Source organism: Microcaecilia unicolor, chromosome 4 (genome assembly GCF_901765095.1).
Source record: "Microcaecilia unicolor chromosome 4, aMicUni1.1, whole genome shotgun sequence".
Lineage (NCBI taxonomy): Eukaryota > Metazoa > Chordata > Amphibia > Gymnophiona > Siphonopidae > Microcaecilia > Microcaecilia unicolor.
The window spans coordinates 277,565,346-277,589,768 of NC_044034.1; the positions used below are offsets into that span (position 1 = coordinate 277,565,346).

A 24,423-nucleotide genomic window follows, 5' to 3' on the forward strand; every position below is an offset into this window, starting at 1 on the left:
AATGTGCTCGTGGCCAAAAGCCCAGACCAGATTTCAAATAGTAAATCTGTGGCAAGGCTTGAAGACTGTAGTACATTAATCTTCTCCAGCCAACTTGAAAGAGCCTGAGCTATTCAGCAAGAACAGGCAAAAACTGCACCATTCCAATATGAAAATTTGGTAGACACTTTTGCTAAATGACTCATGGCTGTTATAGCTGGGAAAAAAAAAGGGCTTCACCATGTATTGAGACGAACTACAAATATTTAATAAAATTAAGAGACTTTGAAGGGCAATTCTATAACTCAACATCTACATGTATGTGCCATTTATGTGCGTCAGAAGCGCCAAAATGAGCACTTACGCATGTAAGCGATTAGGTCATGCCTAAGTGTTCTAGTGTGTAACTGCAAGGGTGTGGATTTGTGGGTGAAGTACGGGTGGGCTATGGGCATGTCTCCAACTTGCATGTGAAACTTATAGAATTCTATAAGTTACGTGCTTTGCATAGGGCCCTGAGGCACACCCATTTACCCCTGCTACAGTCATACCTAAAATTTAGGCATGCCAAATCGAGCTTACATTAGCACTTTGCAATAGCATTATGGCACACAGTGTGCAGCATCAAAAAGCCTAAACGGAGGTACTAAGTTATAGAACTGTCCCCCTTTTTTATTTTTACTTTTTGACTGTTTCAAAATTGTTCTTTCATGTTGGAAGGTATAGAAGGAATTGAGATCAGTTAAAGACTGGTGAAAGTTACTCTTACCTGTTAATTTCCTTTCCTCGAGTCCCACTAGACCAGTCCAAACCAGTAGATTATGTACCCCACCAGCAGATGGAGGTAGAGAAACAAGAGTGTTTCCAATGACATCACCAAAACAAAAGGAGGTGCAGCCAGGTGCTGGTCAGTATCTAACAAAGCACACACCTAAAACATAACTAAAGCCCTCAGGGAAACAAACCAGGAAATTTTTGAATTAAACAATATGCTAGGAGCACAGGAAGCAGCACACAGCTTCCAAATTAGAACAGCCACAGAGTGAATTCCCAACACCAGTCTTCTGTGGCAGAATGCTGGACTGATCTAGCAGGACTCCAGGAAAACAGATAAGAATAAGTTTCACCTTGCTCATCATTCAGCTTACCACTCCAAAATCAGTGGAATGTACCAGAGAACTTTGTCCTTGGATAGGCGCTGATGCCTCGCCTTCCCCTGGTCCTTTACTAGCTTCACCACAGGCAGCCCTTGAAGGGCAACTTGCTAAGGTGGGTCTTGGAGACTGAGTTCACCACCCAATGTCATAGCCAGAGCCAACAGCAGGCCACACCACTGCAGCCATCTAGTTCAAGTACATACAGACTAAATCATAAAGCACGTGCTTGATGAGGCTACTTCCCAATCTTGGTGGAACCAGTCTATCTTCTGGTCCCCAAGACACCTACTCTGCACTAAGGCTCGATTCATTGAATGTCGGGCCCTCCAAAGGCACTGTAGCAGATCAATGGGTCATGATGCCAGCAACACTGAACAAGGTCTGAATCAGCAGGTCAAGAACAGAACTTTGCACCCACAGGTAGGTACACATCTGACCTCTTCTTCCCCATTATATCCAGCACAAACGGGGAGAAAATGGCTTAAAACAGCTATTCAACTCTTAAGATAGTTAAAACAAGAGAAAAAAAAAACAAATTCTGATTATTCCGTGTGAACCAGTGGATTCTCCCTCATACCTTCTTTGCTTTCATACTTCAATACTTTTTGCAGATTTGCATCTGTTGAAGCTGTTGTAGGCCTGGAGGCTTATAATAAAAGCTATATATCTGAGGCCCATTACCCCTCCAGCACAAAGAAAGTACAGAGATTCTTATAAGTTACCTCATGGACATGAAGAATTTTGTTTGTACATCCAGTTGTTTGATACCTTTGCCAGGAACTGCCACCTGCTTAATGGCTTCTGTCTTATTTTGTGATGTTAATGTACTCTTCAAAATCAAATTTTAGTCTCCTATAATATTCTTTACTGATCTCTACATAGTAACATAGTAGATGACGGCAGAAAAAGACCTGCACGGTCCATCCAGTATGCCCAACAAGATAAACTCACATGTGCTACTTTTTGTGTATACCTTACCTTGATTTGTACCTGTCCTTTTCAGGGCACAGACCGTATAAGTCTACCCAGCACTATCCCCGCCTCCCAACCACCAGTCCCGCCTCCCACCACCGGCTCTGGCACAGACCATATAAGTCTGCCCAGCACCATCTCCGTTTCCCACCAGCGGCTTTGCCACCCAATCTCGTCTAAGCTCTTTAGGATCCATTCCTTCTGAGCAGGATCTCTGTAATTTATGCTTAACTTGTTGCTCATTCCAAGCCTTAGTATTTATATACAGGTTCCTGTTCGAGTTCCTTTATCTGAACTAGAACTTCTTAAACAACAACTCTGGTACAAGAAGCTTAACTGGCAAAAATATTGCACAAAATATACTCTACAGTTGGCATTCAGCTACAAGCAGCTCAAAGGACCTATTTTCCCAAACTGATCAATACAGCTCCTAACTCAGCAAAACTTTTTTTTTAATACTTTAGTCCGTTAGTATAAGACCACAAAAGTCACTAGATACTATTGTACCTACAGCTGCAAACAGAACCTTCCATTTTGAAGATTAAAACTGCTGATGTGCAGTGTTCAAAATCCTTTTATAATTCTTTAGCCACTTTCTTTAACACCTATACAAGAGATGGATACTGGGTCCTCCTTAGATGACCAATTTGGCCTTATTCAAAGCTAGCCACCATGCAGCTCATTCACTATCTTTAATAAGCACACAAAACTGCTGAACTTCAAAAATTTCTTAGCTCCATGAAGATTACAACTACTCTGCACAATCCTAAACCTTTCACTCTGAATAAAAATCTGAGTCTATTTTTCTCCCTTATTTACACATGACTACTTCTTCATTAGAGTCAGGCATTGTACCAAAAGCATGGAAGATAGCATATATATCTCCCAAATTAAAAATACAGTTAAAAAAAAAAAAAAAGGACCCCCCCAAACAAAATACACAACTAATATCAAGTTACCACCCTATCGCCAATCTGTCTTTTCTGTCAAAGCTAACAGAAAGGATCACTGCAAATCAGCTTTCAAAGTTTTTAAATACCAATGCTTTGCACCCCAATCAAACAGCTTTTTAAGGACTAATCTATCAAGCCCACACAGCAAATGATACATACCTGTAGCAGGTGTTCTCCGAGGACAGCAGGCTGATTGTTCTCACGACTGGGTTGATGTCCACGGCAGCCCCCACCAACCGTAAGAAAACTTTGCGGGCGGTCCCGGACACGCAGGGCACGCCCACCGCGCATACGTGGCCGTCTTCCCGCCCGTGCGCGACCGTTCCTGCTCAGTTGAATGACAAGCAAAAATGAGTAAAAACGCAACTCCAAAGGGGAGGAGGGAGGGTAGGTGAGAACAATCAGCCTGCTGTCCTCGGAGAACACCTGCTACAGGTATGTATCATTCGCTTTCTCCGAGGACAAGCAGGCTGCTTGTTCTCACGACTGGGGTATCCCTAGCTCTCAGGCTCACTCAAAACAAGAACCCAGGTCAATGGAACCTCGCAACGGCAAGGGTATAACAGAAATTGACCTACGAAGAACAACTAACAGAGTGCAGCCTGACCAGAATAAATTCGGGTCCTGGAGGGTGGAGTTGGATTTAAACCCCAAACAGATTCTGCAGCACCGACTGCCCGAACCGACTGTCGCGTCGGGTATCCTGCTGGAGGCAGTAATGTGATGTGAATGTGTGGACAGATGACCATGTCGCAGCCTTGCAAATCTCTTCAATAGTGGCTGACTTCAAGTGAGCCACCGACGCTGCCATGGCTCTGACACTATGAGCCGTGACATGACCCTCAAGAGCCAGCCCAGCCTGGGCGTAAGTGAAGGAAATGCAATCTGCTAGCCAATTGGAGATGGTGCATTTCCCGACAGCGACCCCTTTCCTATTGGGGTCGAAAGAAACAAATAATTGGGCGGACTGTCTGTGGGGCTGTGTCCGCTCCAAGTAGAAGGCCAATGCTCTTTTGCAGTCCAATGTGTGCAACTGACGTTCAGCAGGGCGGGTATGCGGTCTGGGAAAGAATGTTGGCAAGACAATTGACTGGTTAAGATGGAACTCCGACACCACCTTTGGCAGGAACTTAGGGTGAGTACGGAGCACTACTCTGTTATGATAAAATTTAGTATACGGAGCATGAGCTACCAGGGCTTGAAGCTCACTGACCCTACGAGCTGAAGTAACTGCCACCAAGAAAATGACCTTCCAGGTCAAGTACTTCAGATGGCATGAATTCAGTGGCTCAAAAGGAGGTTTCATCAGCTGGGTGAGGACGACGTTGAGATCCCATGACACTGCTGGAGGCTTGACAGGGGGCCTCGACAAAAGCAAGCCTCTCATGAATCGGACTAAAGGCTCTCCAGAGATGGCTTTACCCTCCACACGATAATGGTAAGCACTAATCGCACTAAGGTGATTCCTTACTGAGTTGGTCTTGAGGCCAGACTCTGATAAGTGCAGAAGGTATTCAAGCAGGTTCGGTGCAGGGCAAGAACGAGGTACTAGGGCCTTGCTCTCACACCAAACGACAAACCTCCTCCACTTGAAAAAGTAACTCTTTTTAGTGGAATCCTTCCTAGAGGCAAGCAAGACACGGGAGACACCCTCAGACAGACCCAACGAAGCGAAGTCTACGCCCTCAACATCCAGGCCGTGAGAGCCAGAGACTGAAGGTTGGGGTGCAGAAGCGCTCCGTCGTTCTGCGAAATGAGAGTCGGAAAACACTCCAATCTCCACGGTTCTTCGGAGGACAACTCCAGAAGAAGAGGGAACCAGATCTGGCGGGGCCAAAAGGGCGCTATCAGAATCATGGTGCCGTGGTCTTGCTTGAGCTTCAGTAAGGTCTTCCCCACCAAAGGTATGGGAGGATAAGCATACAGGAGGCCGGTCCCCCAATGGAGGAGAAAGGCATCCAACGCTAGCCTGCCGTGTGCCTGTAGTCTGGAACAGAACAGAGGCAGCTTGTGGTTGGTCTGAGAGGCGAAAAGGTCCACCGAGGGGGTGCCCCACTCTCGGAAGATCTTGCGTACCACTCTGGAATGGAGCGACCACTCGTGCGGTTGCATGACTCTGCTCAGTCTATCGGCCAGACTGTTGTTTACGCCTGCCAGGTATTTGGCTTGGAGGAGCATACCGAACTGGCAGGCCCAACGCCACATCCTGACGACTTCCTGACACAGGGGGCGAGATCCGGTGCCCCCCTGCTTGTTGATGTAATACATTGCAACCTGATTGTCTGTCCGAGTTTGGATAATTTGACAGGACAGCCGATCTCTGAAAGCCTTCAGTGTGTTCCAGACCGCTCGGAGCTCCAGGAGGTTGATCTGAAGATCTTTTCCTGGAGGGACCACAGACCCTGGGTGTGGAGCCCATCGACATGAGCTCCCCACCCAGGCGAGATGCATCCGTCGTTAGCACTTTCGTGGGCTGAGGAATTTGGAATGGGCGTCCCAGAGTCAAATTGGTCCGAATGGTCCACCAGTGCAGTGAAGTGCGGCAACTGATGGAGAGGCGGATGACATCTTCTAGATTCCCAGTGGCCTGGCACCACTGGGAAGCTAGGGTCCATTGAGCAGATCTCATGTGAAGACGAGTCATGGGAGTCACATGAACTGTGGAGGCCATATGACCCAGAAGTCTCAACATCTGCCGAGCTGTGATCTGCTGAGACGCTCTGGCCTGGGAAGCCAGGGACAGGAGGTTGTTGGCCCTCGCTTCGGGAAGGAAGGCCTGAGCCGTCTGAGTATTCAGCAGAGCTCCTATGAATTCCAGAGATTGGGCTGGCTGGAGATGGGACTTTGGGTAATTTATCACAAACCCCAGCAGCTCCAGGAGTTGAATAGTGCACTGCATGGACCGGAGAGCTCCTGCCTCCGAGGTGTTCTTGACCAGCCAATCGTCGAGATATGGGAACACGTGCACTCCCAGCTTGTGTAGATACGCCGCGACCACCACGAGGCACTTCGTGAACACCCGTGGGGCAGAGGCGAGCCCAAAGGGCAGCACACAATACTGAAAATGCCTTGTGCCCAGGCGGAATCTGAGATACTGTCTGTGAGCTGGCAGTATCGGGATGTGAGTGTATGCGTCCTTTAAATCCAGGGAACATAGCCAATCGTTCTTCTGAATCATTGGCAGAAGGGTGCCCAAGGAAAGCATCCTGAACTTTTCTTTGACCAGATATTTGTTCAGGCCTCTCAGGTCTAGGATGGGGCGCATCCCCCCCGTTTCTTTTCCACAAGAAAGTAACTGGAATAGAATCCCTGCCCTTCCTGCCCGGGTGGTACGGGCTCGACCGCATTGGCACTGAGAAGGGCGGAGAGTTCCTCTGCAAGTACCTGCTTGTGATGGGAGCTGAAGGATTGAGCTCCCGGAGGACAATTTGGTGGAGGGGAGGCCAAATTTAGGGCGTATCCGCACCGCACAATTTGGAGAACCCACTGGTCGGAGGTTATAAGAGGCCACCTTTGGTGAAAAAATTTTAACCTCCCCCCGACTGGCAGATCGTCCGGTACGGACACTTTGATGGCGGCTAAGTTCCCATGGATCCAGTCAAAAGCCCGTCCCCGGCTTTTGCTGTGGAGGCGCAGGGGGCTGCTTAGGCGCACGCTGTTGACGGGAACGAGCGCGCTGGGACTGTCCGTGTGCCTGGTGAAGCCTTCGGGCCGGCTGGGTGTACCTACGCTTGTTGTAGGCGTAGGGCGCAGCCTGCCTGGCCCGGGAAAAACGTCCACCTGCTGAGGTGGATGCTGAAGGCGCCCGGTGGGAGAGCTTGTCGAGGGCGGTTTCCCGCTGATGTAGTTGGTCCACCAACTGCTCGACCTTCTCACCAAAAATATTATCCCCCCGGCAAGGGACGTCGGCCAGTCTCTGCTGGGTGCGGTTGTCCAGGTCAGAGGCACGCAGCCATGAGAGCTTGCGCATCACTATACCTTGGGCCGCAGCACGAGATGCGACATCACAGGTGTCATATATACCCCTGGACAGGAACTTTCTGCACGCCTTCAGCTGCCTGACCACCTCCTGAAAAGGCCTGGACTGCTCCGAGGGGAGCTTGTCGACCAGGTCCGCCAGTTGCTTCACATTATTCCGCATGTGGATGCTCGTGTAGAGCTGGTAAGACTGGATGCGGGTCACGAGCATGGAAGATTGGTAGGCCTTCCTCCCAAATGAGTCCAGAGTGCGAGACTCCCGCCCCGGGGGTGCCGAAGCGGTATCCCTCGAACTCCGTGCCCTCTTGAGAGCAAAGTCCACGACCGCTGAGTCATGAGGCAATTGGGGCCGCATTAACTCTGGGTCCGAGTGGATCCTGTATTGGGACTCCGCTTTCTTGGGGATGGTGGGATTAGATTATGGTCTCAACCAGTTCTGAAGCAGTGTCTCTTTGAGGACATTATGCAACGGCACCGTGGAGGACTCTCTAGGTGGTGATGGATAGTCGAGGACCTTGAGCATCTCAGCCCTCGGCTCATCCACAGAGACCACGGGAAAGGGAATGCAAATAGACATATCCCTGACGAAGGAGGCTACTACTACTACTACTACTATTTAGCATTTCTATAGCGCTACAAGGCATACGTAGCGCTGCACAAACATACAAAGGAGAGGCTCTCAGGTGGTGAGAGCTTTCTCTCTGGTGAAGGAGTGGGGTCGGAGGGAAGGCCCACAGACTCCCCTGAGGAGAAATATCTGGGGTCCTCCTCCTCCCCTCACGAGGCCTCCTCCTCGGTGTCGGACATGAGCTCCTGCAACTCAGTCCTCAACCGGGCCCGGCTCGACGTCGAGGCACCGAGGCCTCGGTGGCGTCGGAGTGGTGGAGTCCCGTGCCGGCGGGGATGAAACTCCCTCCATCGACTCCACCTGCGTGGCGGTCGAGACCGGCACCGCAAGCGGCGTCGAAGGCCTCGGCACCAGGCTAGAGCACGCCGGCGCCTCCATCAATGGCGCCGAGGGCGCAAGCACCCCCGGTGCCAGCACAGTCTGGCGCATCAGACTTTCCAGGATCCCCGGAAGGATGGCTCGGAGGCACTCGTCCAGGCCTGCTGTCGGGAAAGACGAGGGGGCCGGTAGAGGTGTCGGTGCCGGAAGCTGCTCGGGTCCAGGAGACTGCACCGAAGTGCTGGCACCCTGACGTGCTGATACCTCTACTACAGAGGGGGACCTCTCCTCTCGATGCTGCCGCTTCCTCGGCGTCGACTCATCCCTGGCGCCGGGAGCCGGATGCGTCGTGGGCGACCAATGACGGTGCTTCTTCGCCTTTATACGGTGCCCATCATCGGCGCTCGGTGGGACAGAGGAGGAGGAAGTGGATCCCCCTCGGCCTCGAGGAATCGGGTCCAACAGGGTTCAGTCCCGAGGGCCCTGGGTAGAGGGAGTGACCGGGGCCGATTGCCCAATCGGCTTCTCACCGCTGCCGTCTCCGGAGTACCGGCGGGCCGACGGGACCTGTGCTCCTGGGGTCGGTGCCGATTTCGTGGACATCGATACCGGTACCGAAGATCCGGCCGTCGATACCGATGCCGTCGAAGTCGACGTCGAGGGGCCGGCGCAAGTTCCAAAAAGACGGTCCCGAAGAACTTGCCTCGCTACCTGTGTCCGTTTCCGGAGACTGAGACACAAGGTGCACGTCTTGGTATCGTGCTCCGGCCCGAGGCACCAAGCGTGGGTGTCGGTCTGCGAGATATGCCGGCCGCACCGACCACACTTTTTAAATCCACTCAGGACCTTCGAGGACATCGACGGAAAAATCGCGTCGGCGAAGTCAAAGTCGTCGATGGTGGCGGTAAAAGTCACACCTCGAAAATAAATCGATCGCGCGGCCACAAGGCTGCAACGAGACGCCCCCGCTAAAAGACGAGGGAAAAACAAAGTTCAGCGTTTTTTTTTTTTACACAAAATAAAAGAGAAAAACGGAGAACAACGAAGAGAAAAAAAGTTCGCGGCGAAAGCATGATCCGGTTTCCGGGGCTGACAGAGAGAGAGACGAATGCGGCTCTCTCCAGCGCGGAAAAGAAAAGACTGAGCGGGAACGGTCGCGCACGGGCGGGAAGACGGCCACGCATGCACGGTGGGCGTGCCCTGCGTGCGGGACCGCCCGCAAAGTTTTCTTCCGGTTGGTGGGGGCTGCCGTGGACGTCAACCCAGTCGTGAGAACAAGCAGCCTGCTTGTCCTCGGAGAATGTTAGATATCACCATTTTTATCCAGGTCCACTTAGATCAGATAAAACAGTGGTGCTAATTAACTTAGACTTACCTGTTTTTGATTTAGTTGATCATAGCAGTTTACCAGGTAGACTTCAGAGTATAATGGTTGGGGCAAACACAGCAGAGGTGACACAAAAGGTGGTGTACAGCTAACGATGGTGTAGAACAAACATCCAATGGACATTCTTGAGTTATCAGAAGTTTTATTCAAAAAATATGCAATGGACAACACAAATCGTGTTTCGGCCACAAGGGCCTGCCTCAGGAGTCCCTGTATAGTATACAAATTAAATTTCTCTGCGTACTATATTGTCCGAGAAGAATAACCTCATATCTGGTGTGCCGAGCACCAGAGAAGGCCCTTATAAACAGAAGCCAATTGTAGCAGACACTGTTAAGCGCACTACTATATTCTCATAGATCTAACATTGTCGCCAACTTATTCCAGCGTCTATGGGGGTCCCACAGGAATCTATCTACCTTTGCACCAATTCAACATTTATGGCACCTCTGGTCATGTTAATTCAATCATTAGAACTAATATTTGTTAAAATGCTTTTGTTGCTATATGTAAAGAAATGTGTAGCCTGGTGCTTCTTGATGCCTTAAATACATTTGTAAATATCTGATTAAAATGTTGGAAAATAGCAATATGTTTTTGATGTCCCAGAACAATTGAGATTTTTCCTGTATGCTAAAAAGATGCTGAATTCAGTTATTTCCACATCAATGCCTAGTGGTAACGACTGAAGCGGTCTGGAATGTTGGTTCATTTTTGTGTTCTTAATACCATTTCTAATATTTCCTTGATAGTTCCCTTTTAGTTTTCTTGTCGTTTCCCCACTTATTTTAGATGTAATAGAGCTTTTCCTTTCCGAATGGAATCATGATTTTGTTTTTATTGCCTTATTTCCTTCTATGCTCATTTTTCTCTAACATGACAGAGTTACTTGTGAAAATGTCAAAACTGCAATAAATATAAAAAATAAAAACAAAGAACATCATTTGCCTATGCAGATGACATCCAATTACTGAGTACACTGGATTTATCGCAGCCCCAGTAACCATCTTTACTCTAAATCTGCAGCTTGACAAAATTGTAACTTGATTGAAACTTCACAAAATGAAGTTAAACATGGAAAAGCCAAAGGCCTAGTTTTTACAAGAAGATCTGGAAGCTCTTCCCAGCACCTCATGGCATAAAATTGACAATTTTCATTCCCTAAGAATACTACAGGTGCATATTGATGATTAAATGAATTTCCAAATACAAAATTTCATCCATGGTTCAAAATTTTTCTTTAAAAGAGATTTGTTGAGATAGATATTTTTAGTCATCTATGTAGTTTCATAAGTAATGGAAGCAAGGTAGGAAGCAATTGGAGACCATACAATAAACAAAAAAAAAAAAAAAAAAAGATTTGTTGAGTAAAGTCATATTTTGACCAAGAAGCCCTATGAAAATTGCTTCGCTCCCCAGTGCTAGGGCAATTAGATAATTGCAATGCTCTATTCTCAGGCTTTTGAGCAGTAGACATAAAAATGATTGCAAGTCACTTAACCCTCTGGGCAAGTCACTTAACCCTCCATTGCCCCAGGTACAAATAAAGTACCTGTATATAATATGTAAGCAGCATTGAACCTGCCATGAGTGGGAAAAGCGCGGGGTACAAATGTAACAAAAAAAAAAAAAAAAAAAACACCACAGTTAAAAGATGATTACAACAGCAAAACACTGTCACCCCTTTGTTTTAACAGGCTGCCACTCTCAGAGAATCCCCTACAAAATTCTAACCTTACAATACAGAGGGACTCATTTTCGAAAGATAAAAACATTTAAAAAGTGGCATAAGAGCATTTGTACGTTTTTCTCTCCAAAACATCCAAATCGGTATTTTCTAAACCCATTTTCCAGACATTTTTCTATGATGTTAGTCTACAGTACGTTCAAATCTCAATGGGGAGTGTGGGGTGTGTTAAGGGCGGGATTTTTAACCATAATGGAACAAAACAAAAATGTCCAGGCCAAAAATTAAGATGTTTTGAGCTAGACCCAACGACTAAGCCACAAAAAAGTTCCCTAAATGACCAGATGGCCACTGGAGGAATAAAGGAATGACCTCCCCTTACTCCTCAAGTGGTTACTGACCCTCCCACCACCCCCCCCCCCCCCCACCCCAAAGATGTAGGAGAGACAGTACATATCAGCCTCTATGATAGGACTGGCTATAACATCTGAGGCTTTTAGTGCAGCAAGCAGATCCCTGAAGTAGCCTACTGGTTGGGGCAGTGTACTATTTTAATATAGGGTGTAATTACAAATTGCTCAGATGGCAATTACTGATGGTGCAGTACATCAAACAAACTCACACAGTTGGCAATCAAGAGGGATATTTTCAGTTTTGCTCAAATTTGTTGTAATGAAGATTGCCTTAGTACATTTATTCAGCAAAAAAATAAAAGTTATTTTAAAATGGAGGACTTTTGTATGCCACTGTATTGGCACTAATTCATCATTGCTGTTAGGGTGCTGGACTTTTGTCCATCCAAATGGTGGCATCTGGAAATCCTCTACTTCTCCCTCCTTATTGCACTGACCTCCGGTACTTGTCGGTGGTTCCTGTAAGAGAGGGCAATTCTTCAGGAAGCCTGTTCTGTTCTCCATCACAGACACTGCCTGGAAGAAGCCCACAGTTCTCTTCTGCCAAAGGACCCCCAGCTGCAGCAAGCAGGCACAAACCCTGTGCCTGAGGAGTACTGGAGGTCAGAACATGGGGGAGAGGGGGGAAAGAGAAGTAGAGGGCTTTTAGATGCCGCTGTTAGGGCGCCCAAAAGTCACGGACGCCCATATGACAGTACCCAGTGCTCATTTAAAAAAATGTCATCCAAGAAGCTTTTCATGACATGAAGGAGTTGTTCTGCTAATTATGAGTCACTGTAACTACAGAGCTTCCAGTCAACTGCAAACAGAAACATTACCATCTTTAGGATTATACTCCCAAGAATGAGTACTCAACAAATTAACTGCCAAATTAAAAAAAAATAAAAGTGGGAGTGATGGGCTCTCTCTGAGCTATTCATTGAATCTTGATGCTAAGAGTCAGTAGTGCTTCATTATAAGACTTTAGTGAGACCTCATTTGAAGTATTGTATGCAATGCTGGAAACTGCCCCTTTAAAAGGATATAAGCTGGAGTCTGTCCAGGGCATGGATACTAAAATGTCTGACAGTCTTCATCATAAAGCATATGGGAAACACATTTAGGGCCCCTTTTACAAAGCAGCGGTAAGCCCAACACAGGCTTACCACTCGCTACACAGGAAGCCCAGCGGTACTTCCCACCCCCAGCACACCATCAGTGTCATGGGATGCCCGGTTACCACTGGGTTAGCATGGGATCCCTTACTGTCCCTCTCAATGGGTGGTGGTAAGGGTTCCCCCTCCCCCCTCTGAAATGGCTATGCGGCAAGTGCTTTACTTGCTACATGGCCACTTCCTGTAGGAAAAGAAAGACTACCCTTTTACCAGCTGCAGTAAAAGGGGGCCTCGGCGCGCATCATCAAAAAAACACACGTCGATGCTAGCGCAGGCCTCCTTTTGCCACAGCTTGGTAAAAGGGGCCCTTAAAGATTTAAATATGCATACCCTAAACAAAATGTGAGGTGTGTGTGGGGGGCGAGATATCATAGACATTTAAAATACCGCTAAGGAATAAATGCAAGGAAAGTAGACTTCTTTCCATGGAAATTCCAATATGGAACAAGGGACCATAGGATTACAGTAGATTCATGAGCAAACTAAGGAAATATTTTGGCTAGACCAAATGGTGTTTCTGCCATCTTCTGTTTAAATTTAATACTGAGCAACCAGCACTAATTGACATGAACAAGAAAAATGTTTGTGTGTTTGTTTGTTTGTTTAGAAGTGGGGGGAGTGGGAAAAGGAAAAAGCTAGCTAGAAACTCATTTTGTTTTTTTGCACAACCAGGACTAGATTCTGTAAATGGTGCCCAAATTTGGGCAATGAAAAAACAAAAGTGTTAAGTGCAATTCTATAAATAGCGGTCCAGTTGTGCGTCATTTAAAGACTAGTGCCAGCATCTGTGCCCAATTCTGGGTGAGAGAATTTACACCAACTGAAACCTGGTGTAAACACTTGCATCTAAATTAGGCGTGGATCTGCAGTATTCTATAACACTTTGCACACATTCTAGGAATGCCCCTCCCATGGCCATGCTCCCTTTTTGGATCAGCACATAAAGTGAATGCTACATACCTGTAGAAGGTATTCTCCGAGGACAACAGACTGATTGTTCTCACAAATGAGTGACGTCCACGGCAGCCCCTCCGATCGGAGATCTTCCTAGCAACAGAGTTTGCTAGTTCTTGCGCGCGCCCACGATGCGCGCATGCGCAGCCGTCTTCCCGCCCGAAATCGCTCGTGTTCGCTAGTCCCGTACCAAGCAAAAACAAGAGAAGGGAAGACACAACTCCAAAGGCGAGGCGGGCGGGTAGGTGAGAACAATCAGCCTGCTGTCCTCAGAGAATACCTTCTACAGGTACGTAGCATTCGCTTTCTCCGAGGACAAGCAGGCTGCTTGTTCTCACAAATGGGGTATCCCTAGCCCCCAGGCTCACTCAAAACAACAAACATTGGTCAATTGGGCCTCGCAACGGAGAGGACATATCTGAGATTGACCTAAACTTTTCCAACTAACAGAGTGCAGCCTGGAACAGAACAAACATGGGCCTAGTGGGGTGGAGTTGGATTCTAAACCTCAAACAGATTCTGCAGCACCGACTGCCCGAACCGACTGTCGTGTCGGGAATCCTGCTGAAGGCAGTAGTGAGATGTGAATGTGTGGACAGATGACCACGTCGCAGCCTTGCAAATCTCTTCAATAGTGGCTGACTTCAAGTGGGCCACTGACGCCGCGCCATGGCTCGAACACTATGAGCCGTGACATGACCCTCAAGAGTCAGCCCAGCCTGGGCATAAGTGAAGGAAATGCAAACTGCTAGCCAATTGGATATGGTGCGTTTCCCGACAGCCACTCCCCTCCTGTTGGGATCAAAAGAAACAAAAAGTTGGGCGGACTGTCTGTGTGAGCTTGTCCGCTCCAGTTGACGTTCAGCAGGGCGGGTATGAGGACGGGGAAAGAATGTTGGCAAGACAATTGACTGGTTCAGATGGAACTCCGACACCACCTTCGGCAAGAACTTAGGGTGAGTACGGAGGACTACCCTGTTATGATGAAATTTGGTACAAGGAGCATGAGCCACCAAGGCTTGAAGCTCACTGACTCTGCGAGCTGAAGTAACTGCCACCAAGAAAATGACCTTCCAGGTCAAGTACTTCAGATGACAGGAGTCCAGCGGCTCAAAAGGAGGTTTCATCAGCTGGGTGAGAACGACATTGAGATCCCATGACACTGTAGGAGGTTTGAGTGGGTGCTTTGACAAAAGCAAACCTCTCATGAAGCGAACTACATAAGTACATAAGTAGTGCCATACTGGGAAAGACCAAAGGTCCATCTAGCCCAGCATCCTGTCACCGACAGTGGCCAATCCAGGTCAAGGGCACCTGGCACGCTCCCCAAACGTAAAAACATTCCAGACAAGTTATACCTAAAAATGCGGAATTTTTCCAAGTCCATTTAATAGCGGTCTATGGACTTGTCCTTTAGGAATCTATCTACCCCTTTTTAAACTCCGTCAAGCTAACCGCCCGTACCACGTTCTCCGGCAACGAATTCCAGAGTCTAATTACACGTTGGGTGAAGAAACATTTTCTCCGATTCGTTTTAAATTTACCACACTGTAGCTTCAACTCATGCCCTCTAGTCCTAGTATTTTTGGATAGCTGGAACAGTCGCTTCACATCACCCGATCCATTCCACTCATTATTTTATACACTTCTATCATATCTCCCCTCAGCCGTCTCTTCTCCAAGCTGAAAAGCCCTAGCCTTCTCAGCCTCTCTTCATAGGAAAGTCCGTCCCATCCCCACTATCATTTTCGTCACCCTTCGCTGTACCTTTCCAATTCTACTATATCTTTTTTGAGATACGGAGACCAGTACTGAACACAATACTCCAGGTGCGGTCGCACCATGGAGCGATACAACGGCATTATAACATCCGCACACCTGGACTCCATACCCTTCCTAATAACACCAACATTCTATTCGCTTTCCTAGCCGCAGCAGCACACTGAGCAGAAGGTTTCAGCGTATCATCGACGACGACACCCAGATCCCTTCTTGATCCGTAACTCCTAACGCGGAACCTTGCAAGACGTAGCTATAATTCGGGTTCCTCTTACCCACATGCATCACTTTGCACTTGTCAACATTGAACTTCATCTGCCACTTGCACGCCCATTCTCCCAGTCTCGCAAGGTCCTCCTGTAATCGTTCACATTCCTCCTGCGACTTGACGACCCTGAATAATTTTGTGTCATCGGCGAATTTAATTACCTCACTAGTTATTCCCATCTCTAGGTCATTTATAAATACATTAAAAAGCAACGGACCCAGCACAGACCCCTGCGGGACCCCACTAACTACCCTCCTCCACTGAGAATACTGGCCACGCAATCCTACTCTCTGCTTCCTATCTTTCAACCAGTTCTTAATCCAGGCTGTCCAGAGATCGGCTTACCTTCCACATGGTAATAGTATGCACTAATCGCACTAAGATGAACCCTTACAGAGTTGGTTTTAAGACCAGACTCTGATAAATGTAGAAGGTATTCAAGCAGGGTCTGTGTAGGACAAGAACGAGGATCTAAGGCCTTGCCATCACACCACACAGCAAACCGTCGCCAGAGGAAAAAATAACTCCTCTTGGTAGAATCTTTCCTGGAAGCAAGCAAGACTCGGGAGACACCCTCTGACAGACCCAAGGAGGCGGTCTACACTCTCAACATCCAGGCCCTGAGGGCCAGAGACCGGAGGTTGGGATGTAGAAGCACCCCCTTGTTCTGCGTGATGAGGGTTGGAAAGCAGTCCAATCTCTACGGTTCTTCGGAAGACAACTCCAGAAGAAGAGGGAACCAGATCTGACGAGGCCAAAAAGGAGCAATCAAAATCATGGTTCCCCTGTCTTGCTTGAGTTTCAGCAAAGTCCTCCCTATCAGAGGAATGGGAGGATACGCGTACAGGAGGCCTTCCCCCCCAAAACAGAAGGAAAGCATCCAACGCCAGTCTGCCGTGGGCCTGCAGCCTGGAACAGAACTGAGAGACCTTGTGATTGGTCTGAGTGGCAAAGAGGTCCACCAAGGGGGTGCCCCACACTTGGAAGATCTCGCGAACCACTCTGGAACTGAGCGACCACTCGTGCGGTTGCATGATCCTGCTCAATCTGTCGGCCAGACTGTTTACGCCTGCCAGATACGTGGCCTGGAGCCACATGCCGAACCGGCGTGCCCAATGCCACATGCTGACGGCTTCCTGACACAGGGGGCGAGATCCGGTGCCCCCTGCTTGTTGATGTAATACATAGCAACCTGGTTGTCTGTCTGAATTTGGATAATTTGATGGGACAGCCGATCCCTGAAAGCCTTCAGAGCATTCCAGACCGCTCGCAACTCCAGGAGGTTGATCTGTAGACCTTGTTCCTGGACGGACCAAGTCCCCTGGGTGTGGAGCCCATCGACATGCGCTCCCCACCCCAGGAATGACGCGTCCGTGGTCAGCACCTTTTGCGGCTGAGGAATCTGGAAGGGACGTCCCAGGGTCAAATTGGATCGAATTGTCCACCAATGAAGGGAGAGGAGAAACCTCGTGGACAAGCGGACCACGTCCTCTAGGCTCCCAGCAGTCTGGCACCACTGGGAGGCTAGGGTCCATTGAGCTGATCTCATAAAAAGGCGGGCCATGGGAGTCACGTGAACCGTGGAGGCCATGTGGCCGAGCAATCTCAACATCTGCTGAGCTCTGATCTGCTGAGACGCCCGCACCGAGGAGACAAGGGTCAGCAGATTGTCGGCCCTGGTCTCTGGAAGGTAGGCACGGGCCGTCTGAGAATCCAGCAGAGCTCCTATGAATTTGAGTTTCTGAACTGGAAGAAGGTGGGACTTTGGATAATTTATCACAAACCCTAGCAGCTCCAGGAGTTGAATAGTCACCTGCATGGACTGCTGAGCTCCTGCCTCGGAGGTGTTCTTTACCAGTCAATCCTCGAGGTAAGGGAACACATGCACTCCCAGCCCGCGTAGAGAAGCCGCTACTACGGCTAGGCATTTGGTGAACACTCTGGGTGCGGAGGCGAGCCCAAAGGGTAGCACACAGTACTAAAAATGCCGTGTTCCCAGACAAAATCGAAGATACTACCTGTGAGCTGGCAGAATCAGGATGTGCGTATAGGCATCCTTTAAGTCCAGAGAGCACAGCCAATCGTCCTGTTGAATCATGGTAAGAAGGGTGCCCAGGGAAAGCATCCTGAACTTTTCTCGGACCAGATATTTGTTCAGGGCCCTTAGGTCTAGGATGGGAACGTATCCCCCCCTGTTTTCTTTTTCCACAAGGAAGTACCTGGAATAGAATCCCAGCCCCTCTTGCCCCGGTGGCACGGGCTCGACCGCATTGGCGCTGAGAAGGGCGGAGAGTTCCTCTGCAAGTACCTGCCTGTGCTGGAAGCTGAAGGACTGAGCTCCCGGTGGGCAATTTGGAGGCTTTGATGTCAAATTGAGAGAATACCCTAGCCGGACTATTTGGAGAACCCACTGATCGGAGGTTACAAGAGGCCACCTTTGGTGAAAAAATTTTAACCTCCCCCCGACCGGTAGGCCGTCCGGCACAGACACTGGAACGTCGGCTATGCTCTGCAGAAGCCAGTCAAAAGCCCGCCCCTGACTTTTGCTGGGGAGCCGCAGGGGCCTGAGGCGCGCACTGCTGACGAGAGCGAGCGCGCTGGGGTTTAGCCTTAGCAGCAGGCTGGCGGGAAGGAGGATTGTACCTACGCTTACCGGAAGAATAGGGAACCGTCCTCCTTCCCCCATAAAAACGTCTACCCGAAGAGGTAGAGGCTGAAGGCGGCCGGCGGGAGAACTTGTCGAAAGCGGTATCCCGCTGGTGGAGCTGTTCAACCACCTGTTCGACCTTGTCCCCAAAAACATTGTCCCCCCGGCATGTTGCATGGGTACTGTGGACGATTCCTTAGGTGGCGAAGGATAGTCCAAGAGCTCCAACATCTCAGCTCTCGGCTCATCCTCCGTGACCACGGGAAAGGGAATTGCCGTAGACATTTCCCGGACAAAGGCCGCGAAAGAGAGACTCTCCGGAGGAGAAAGCTGTCTTTCAGGCGAGGGAGTAAGATCAGAAGGAAGACCGTCAGACTCCTCGTCAGAGAAATATCCGACGCCTTCCTCTGCTTCCCACGAGGCCTCCTCATCAGTGTCGGACACCAGCTGGTGGACTTCGGTCCGAAGCTGCGCCTGCCTCGACTCCGTGGAAACACAGCCACGGTGGGAGCGTCGAGAAGAGGACTCCCGTAGTGGAGACGATGAAGCTCCCTCCATCAACGTCGTCGGGGAACCCTCCTGGGAGGCGGCCGGCACCGGCACCGCAAGCGGTACCGGGGCAGGCGTCCTCACCGCAGACAAGGGCCCAGCCGTCGCCTCACTCGACGGCACCGGCGGCGCAAGCACCCCCGGTACCGGAGAAGGGCGAAACAGCTCCTCCAGGATCCCCGGAAGGACGGCCCTGAGGCTCTCGTTCAGAGAGGCTGTGGAGAAAGCCGGTGGGGCCGGTACCGGCAACGAGCTGCGAATCTGTTCAGGGGATGGAGGCAGTACCGGGCTGTCCACAGGGGAACGCATCGACACCTCCTGAATGGAGGGTGAGCGGTCCTCCCAATGTCGACGCTTGGGTGCCGGCGGTACCAGCGACCCAGAGCTCTCGGTACCACGCTTGGAGGGTGACCGATGTCGGTGCTTCTTTGCCTTAGCAAGACGCATGGCCTCGGTACCCCCCGGTACCAAAGAGGAAGACGTCGAATCCAAACGTCTCCTCGGGTCCGGGTCCGAAGAGGGTCGATCCCGGGGGGGCTGTACCGCGGGAGCCCTCGAGACAGGCGTAGACCTGCTCATGGGCTCACTGCCACCAGCAGGGGAATGGACAGCCCTCACCTGCACTCCAGACATCGAAGCACCCTCCGACGACATCCTCACGAGGAACGATCCCGGTCTCGCAGCTGCACCAGACGATGACTTCGATACCGAAGGCCTCGATGTTGATTCCGGTACCGATGAACGCGGTACCGAAGTTGATGATGGGCGTGGTACCGAAGGCTCCGATGCCGAAGACCGCGGAACGGAGGATGTCGACGCGCCGGATGAAGCCCCGAACAAACTGTTCCACTGGGCTAATCTCGCCTCCTGAGTTCTCCTCTTCAAAAGAAGACAGAGATTACAGGCCTGAGGACGGTGCCCAGCCCCAGACACTGAAGGCAAGAAGCGTGCCTATCAGTGAGAGAGATTAACCGGCCGCACTGGGTGCACGGGTTGAAGCCGCTGGAAGGCTTCGATGACATGGGCGGAAAAATCATGCCAGCAAAATCGAAATCCACGATGGTGAAAAAGGCCCCAAAACTCACCAAAAAACGAAAAGGCGGCGAAAAAGCCGCACTCGACCACGAAAGAAAACTTACGTGCCAACACTAGAAATAGAGGTAAAATTTAAAAGAGAAAAAAGAACGCGAATCGCGAGGGATCTCCTAGGGGTGCGGAGCAACCGAAAAAACAGCCGTCCCGAGCTGCGGAAAAAAGGAGACTAGCAAACACGAGCGAATTCGGGCGGGAAGACGGCCTCGCGGGCACGCGCGAGAACTAGCAAACTCTGTTGCTAGGAAGATCTCCGATCAGAGGGGCTGCCGTGGACGTCACCCATTTGTGAGAACAAGCAGCCTGCTTGTCCTCGGAGAAAAATTTACGTACGCATCTTTAGAGAGTACTGACTACAAAAATGCGTGTGTAAATTCAAATTGCCAATCAGGACTAATAACCGATTGTTAGTGCCCAATTACTAGCACTAATCAGCTTGTTACTCAATTAAATCGCGTGCACAATTCATAGAATTTGGGGGCTAGTAGTGTCCATTTGTTTGAAAGTACCTATAAAATCTTAAGTTAACTAGTTCAAGGGGAATATTTTCAAAGAATGAACATACAAGAGGTAAGTGGTTCAAACACTACTTTAGTTTGAGAAGAAAATCCCTCTGAGGTACAGTTTATTCCTTAAGTGCTATGTCCAGAAGAAACCTGATAAAGTGGAGATGCTGTGGGTTATTTCATCCACACTGCATTTATAAAAATACTAGTAAAAAAGGCCCGTTTCCGAGAGCAATGAAACGGGCGCTAGCAAGGCATTTGTTTTGTGCAATGAATGTTTTGAAAGGGATTTTGTGCCAGGGTGGCCCCCCTCCCTCCCACTGTCCCAGGTGCAAGTGTGTGTGTGTGTGGGAATGAGAGTGTGTGGCAGGGTGTTGCCCCTCCCCTCCCCCCTTCCCTGAGTGTGTGGCAGGATGTCGCCCCTCCCCCCCATTCCCTCCCTCCTTCCTTGCCTGCCTGCCAGTGAAGGGGAGCCATGTCAGTGCTGCATAGCATGGTAATCGTCTGTTGTGTGTGAACTGGTGGAGGAGTGCCCCCCCCCCTTCCCTCCTTGCCTGCCTGTCTGGCAGTGAAGGGGAGTTATGTCACTGCTGCATAGCATGGTAGCCGTCTGTTGTGTGTGAACTGGTGGAGTAAGGAGTTTAGTTGTGTGTCTTAATGGTTATGGCTAATCGCCTGTTCTCTGTGAAGTGTTGGAGGAAGGAGTGCAGTTGTGTGCGTTTGTTTATTTTTTTATCTAATGCCGCTGCATTGTCTTCGGTGTCGCCCTCGTGCTCCTCCGCAGGCTCCCTCCCTCCCACTGCCATGATGAAGCTGGGTGGCTGGCTGGCTGGCTCCCTCTCTCCCACGTTGTGTGGCTGGCTGGTTCTTTCGTTCGCTCCCTCCCTCCCTCCGACGTTCAGGCTGCCTGCCTGCTTGCGTGCCTGCCTGGCTCCCTCCCTCTTACGTTTTGGTTGTGTCTCTCCCTTCCTGTGACAGTCAGTGTGGCTGGCTCTCTCCCTCGCTGTCTTTCTTGGTTGTCGTTTGTGTTCGCGTTGCGTGTGACATCATCGTGTGTGGTATGGGAGGGAGCGGGTGTGGTTTTTGTTTCTTCACGTGTATGTGCTCCGCCCTCTACGTCATCACGTTGTGACACGAGGGCGGGGCAGGCTCTCATGTTGGAAAACTGATCTACACCATGACCAAGTACTTGGAATGCTGGGAAACTTGGCCTCATAGAACGTTGGAGGTGCGTTTTATATAGAGAGATGTAATTTTATTGGCAAGATATGACCATTAATACCAACTATTTTAACATTAATGGGACATGGGCATTTTAAGTACACAAACAGGGGGCATGAATAAGGAGAGGAGAGAACAAAATGGGAAGGGGAAGAGTACTGAAAAAAAAAAAAAAGTCAAAAGGCATTTCAGAATATAGAGACTTCAGATGTATAATTGGAACGTTACCAAATGTTTCTGCTGACAAAAATTATGAATAATGTTTAATTAGTGAAATGTCAACACAGAATGCCTTGTTAGTCAAAAGAAATACCACTTAAAAAAAAAAAAAAAGTCAAGTCCCTTTGTTAACATCTCAGAATTATTATGACATTCTAAGGGGCCCTTTTCACTAAGCTGTGTCAGGTGCTAGAGTATGCCTAAAGCAGCAAAAATGGCTCAACGTTGGACAAGTCAAAGAATTCCACGCTAAGTTTTGCCATTTGCACATGCTAAGTATGCAAATTTTACAAAAATTTTGTTTGGGAGGGGATGTGTCTAGGTAAGGGCAGAGAGCGGGCACGAATGTGCTCATCAACTAGCATGCCAACAGTACTGCAGTGCTAACTGACTGGTGCATCCGTAACAAGGGAGCTTTTAGCTCTCCTAAACAGTGAAAGGTAAGCGCTGCTGCGGTAATTTTTTTTTTTCAATGGCTGAGTGCTGATGATAACATTAGCACATGGTCATATATATTCAAAAAGTACAGAAAAAAAAACAAACACTTTTTTCACAGCCATGCTATAAATAGGCTTAATGCGCAGGAAAATTCTCACATAAGGAGGCGCCAAGCCCATTTGTTAGTGCAGCTTAATAAAAGGGCACCTAAATATTCTGTTCATATAGGGCCCCTTTTACTAAGCTGTGGCAAAAGGGGGCCTGTGCTGGCATGTCAAGGCCCCCTTTTACCGCAGCGGGTAAAAAAAGGTAGGTCTTTCTTTTCTTTAGGAAAACGGCCATGTGGCAAGTGAAGCACTTGCCGCATGACCATTTCAGGGGGGGGGAGCCCTTACCATTACCCACTGAGGTGGCGGTAAGGGCTCTAATGCTAACCCGGTGGTTACTGCCGAGTACATACCGGCACTACAAAAAAATATTTTGTAGTGCCGGACACAATAGTGCACTGGGGGTGGGAACTACCAACCGGGGTGCTGCAGTAGTCCAGCGATACTTCCTTTTTAGCGCTTTGTAAAAGGGCTCCATATTTAGTGCAATAAAATACATCTCACTTAAATAAGATGTATGGCGTAAATTAAAAAAAAAAAAAAAAACTCACACACAAGGGCAAGTTAAAATGATGAGAAAATATCTGATCTGCACTTCCTAGCTACAGACTAATTACACAATAAAAAAATCACCACCTGTAAAGAACTCCGCTTTCTGCAAAGGTTAGGAAATAAAGACAAAATAGAATAGAATATAGCCAAGATTAGGCAATTTGACAGTTAAAAAGCACTACCCTAATGCAATAAACAAACTGATTTACCTGTTCACAATAGGCGTGTTTTCTTGAATTGGAAGAAAAAATTTGGAGGAAGTCACCTTCTTAAACTGAGCTTGTTCATATGGATACAGTAGAATCAATGGGAGTGTGAAGTCAAAGGTTATTCTGAGCCCATCCACCATCTCTTTACAAAGCTCAACACTGGGAGGGAAAAAAACACATAACACACACTACATGAATTTGGAAAGCACGTCAGAGAAACTTTTGTTGCCAATAGTCATGCAGCTGTACAAAATACTACAAAATGATCAACTTTAGTCAACTTATTACCCTCATGCCTGTATTTATTTATTTTTAAAATGTCTATCCCGCGCTACCCTATAATTCTAGGCTGGTTACTTAGCCTTGTTAGACAAACAATACTCACTTACTTAAAACCAAAACAGATTCAGCTTACAAAAAATATTAATGTTTCAAGACAAACTGCAAAAAAAGCTTTAACAAGAAAGCTTATTTCCTAAAAATAAAGTCAAGCAACTGCTAAAAATAGATTTTCTACGTGAGAAGTATGGTCTTTAAAGAAGCTTTCACTCAGTAGTTATGACAACTGAAGCTTTTGAGAAACAAAAACTCTGCTTTTTCTTCCTGCCATTTCTTTGCCCATTTTGCTTGCTATTTGTGTTTTTGGCAGGGTTGGACAAGAAATGTTCAACATACTCCACAGTGCAACACGGATTTATTTATTTTTAGTAGTTATATACTGCCTAGACCTAAGCGGTTTACAATTTTGTTTTTCAGGTACTGGTACTATCCCTAACGGGCTCACAATCTAATATTATATTGTACCTGGGGCAATGGAGGGGGCTAAGTGATTTGCCCAGGGTCACATGGAGCTGCAGAGGGAATTGAAACCGGTTTCCCCGGGTCTGCAACCAGCTGCACTCCTCCACCAAGATGTTTTTCTCAGACGCAAAAGGAACTTAGCTTTCAGCACTGTGCTCTGAAGCCATGCACATATGGCCAAGGCTGGCAAAATCCCAGGCACTAGAGCAGTTTGTGGATTACAAAGGACAGGCCCAGGAGCCCTTGCTGAGGAGGTGGGGGGGGGGGGGGGGGGAGATAACAAAACAGCTATAGTGTTTGTTTCTATGAATCTTAAAGTTTACTAAACGTTTTTCCAACTTGTTTAAAAAGATGCACATGTAAGATTCTTGTGTTCTGGTCATTAATCTTCAGCCAGCCATTCTGTCACACACACACAAAAGTTGCAAAGTTAAGTCTTATAGCAATGCCCCTTC

The 24,423-nt window shown here is 48.6% G+C and overlaps 1 protein-coding gene across 3 annotated transcripts in view; it reads right to left on the reverse strand.

Moving 5' to 3' along the window:
- The window catches only part of MSL3 (MSL complex subunit 3), a 109,689-nt gene that overhangs the window by 36,283 nt on the left and 48,983 nt on the right, over positions 1–24,423 (reverse strand). For 2 of the 3 annotated variants that reach the window (XM_030201598.1, XM_030201599.1), the window contains 2 exons: positions 23,168–23,326; positions 11,910–12,068 (listed from right to left, as the gene is read on the reverse strand). In XM_030201598.1, coding sequence (XP_030057458.1) covers positions 11,910–12,068; positions 23,168–23,326 — 318 coding nt within the window. The remainder of the gene's footprint in view (positions 1–11,909; positions 12,069–23,167; positions 23,327–24,423) is intronic. The other variant, XM_030201600.1, reaches the window with a different exon arrangement.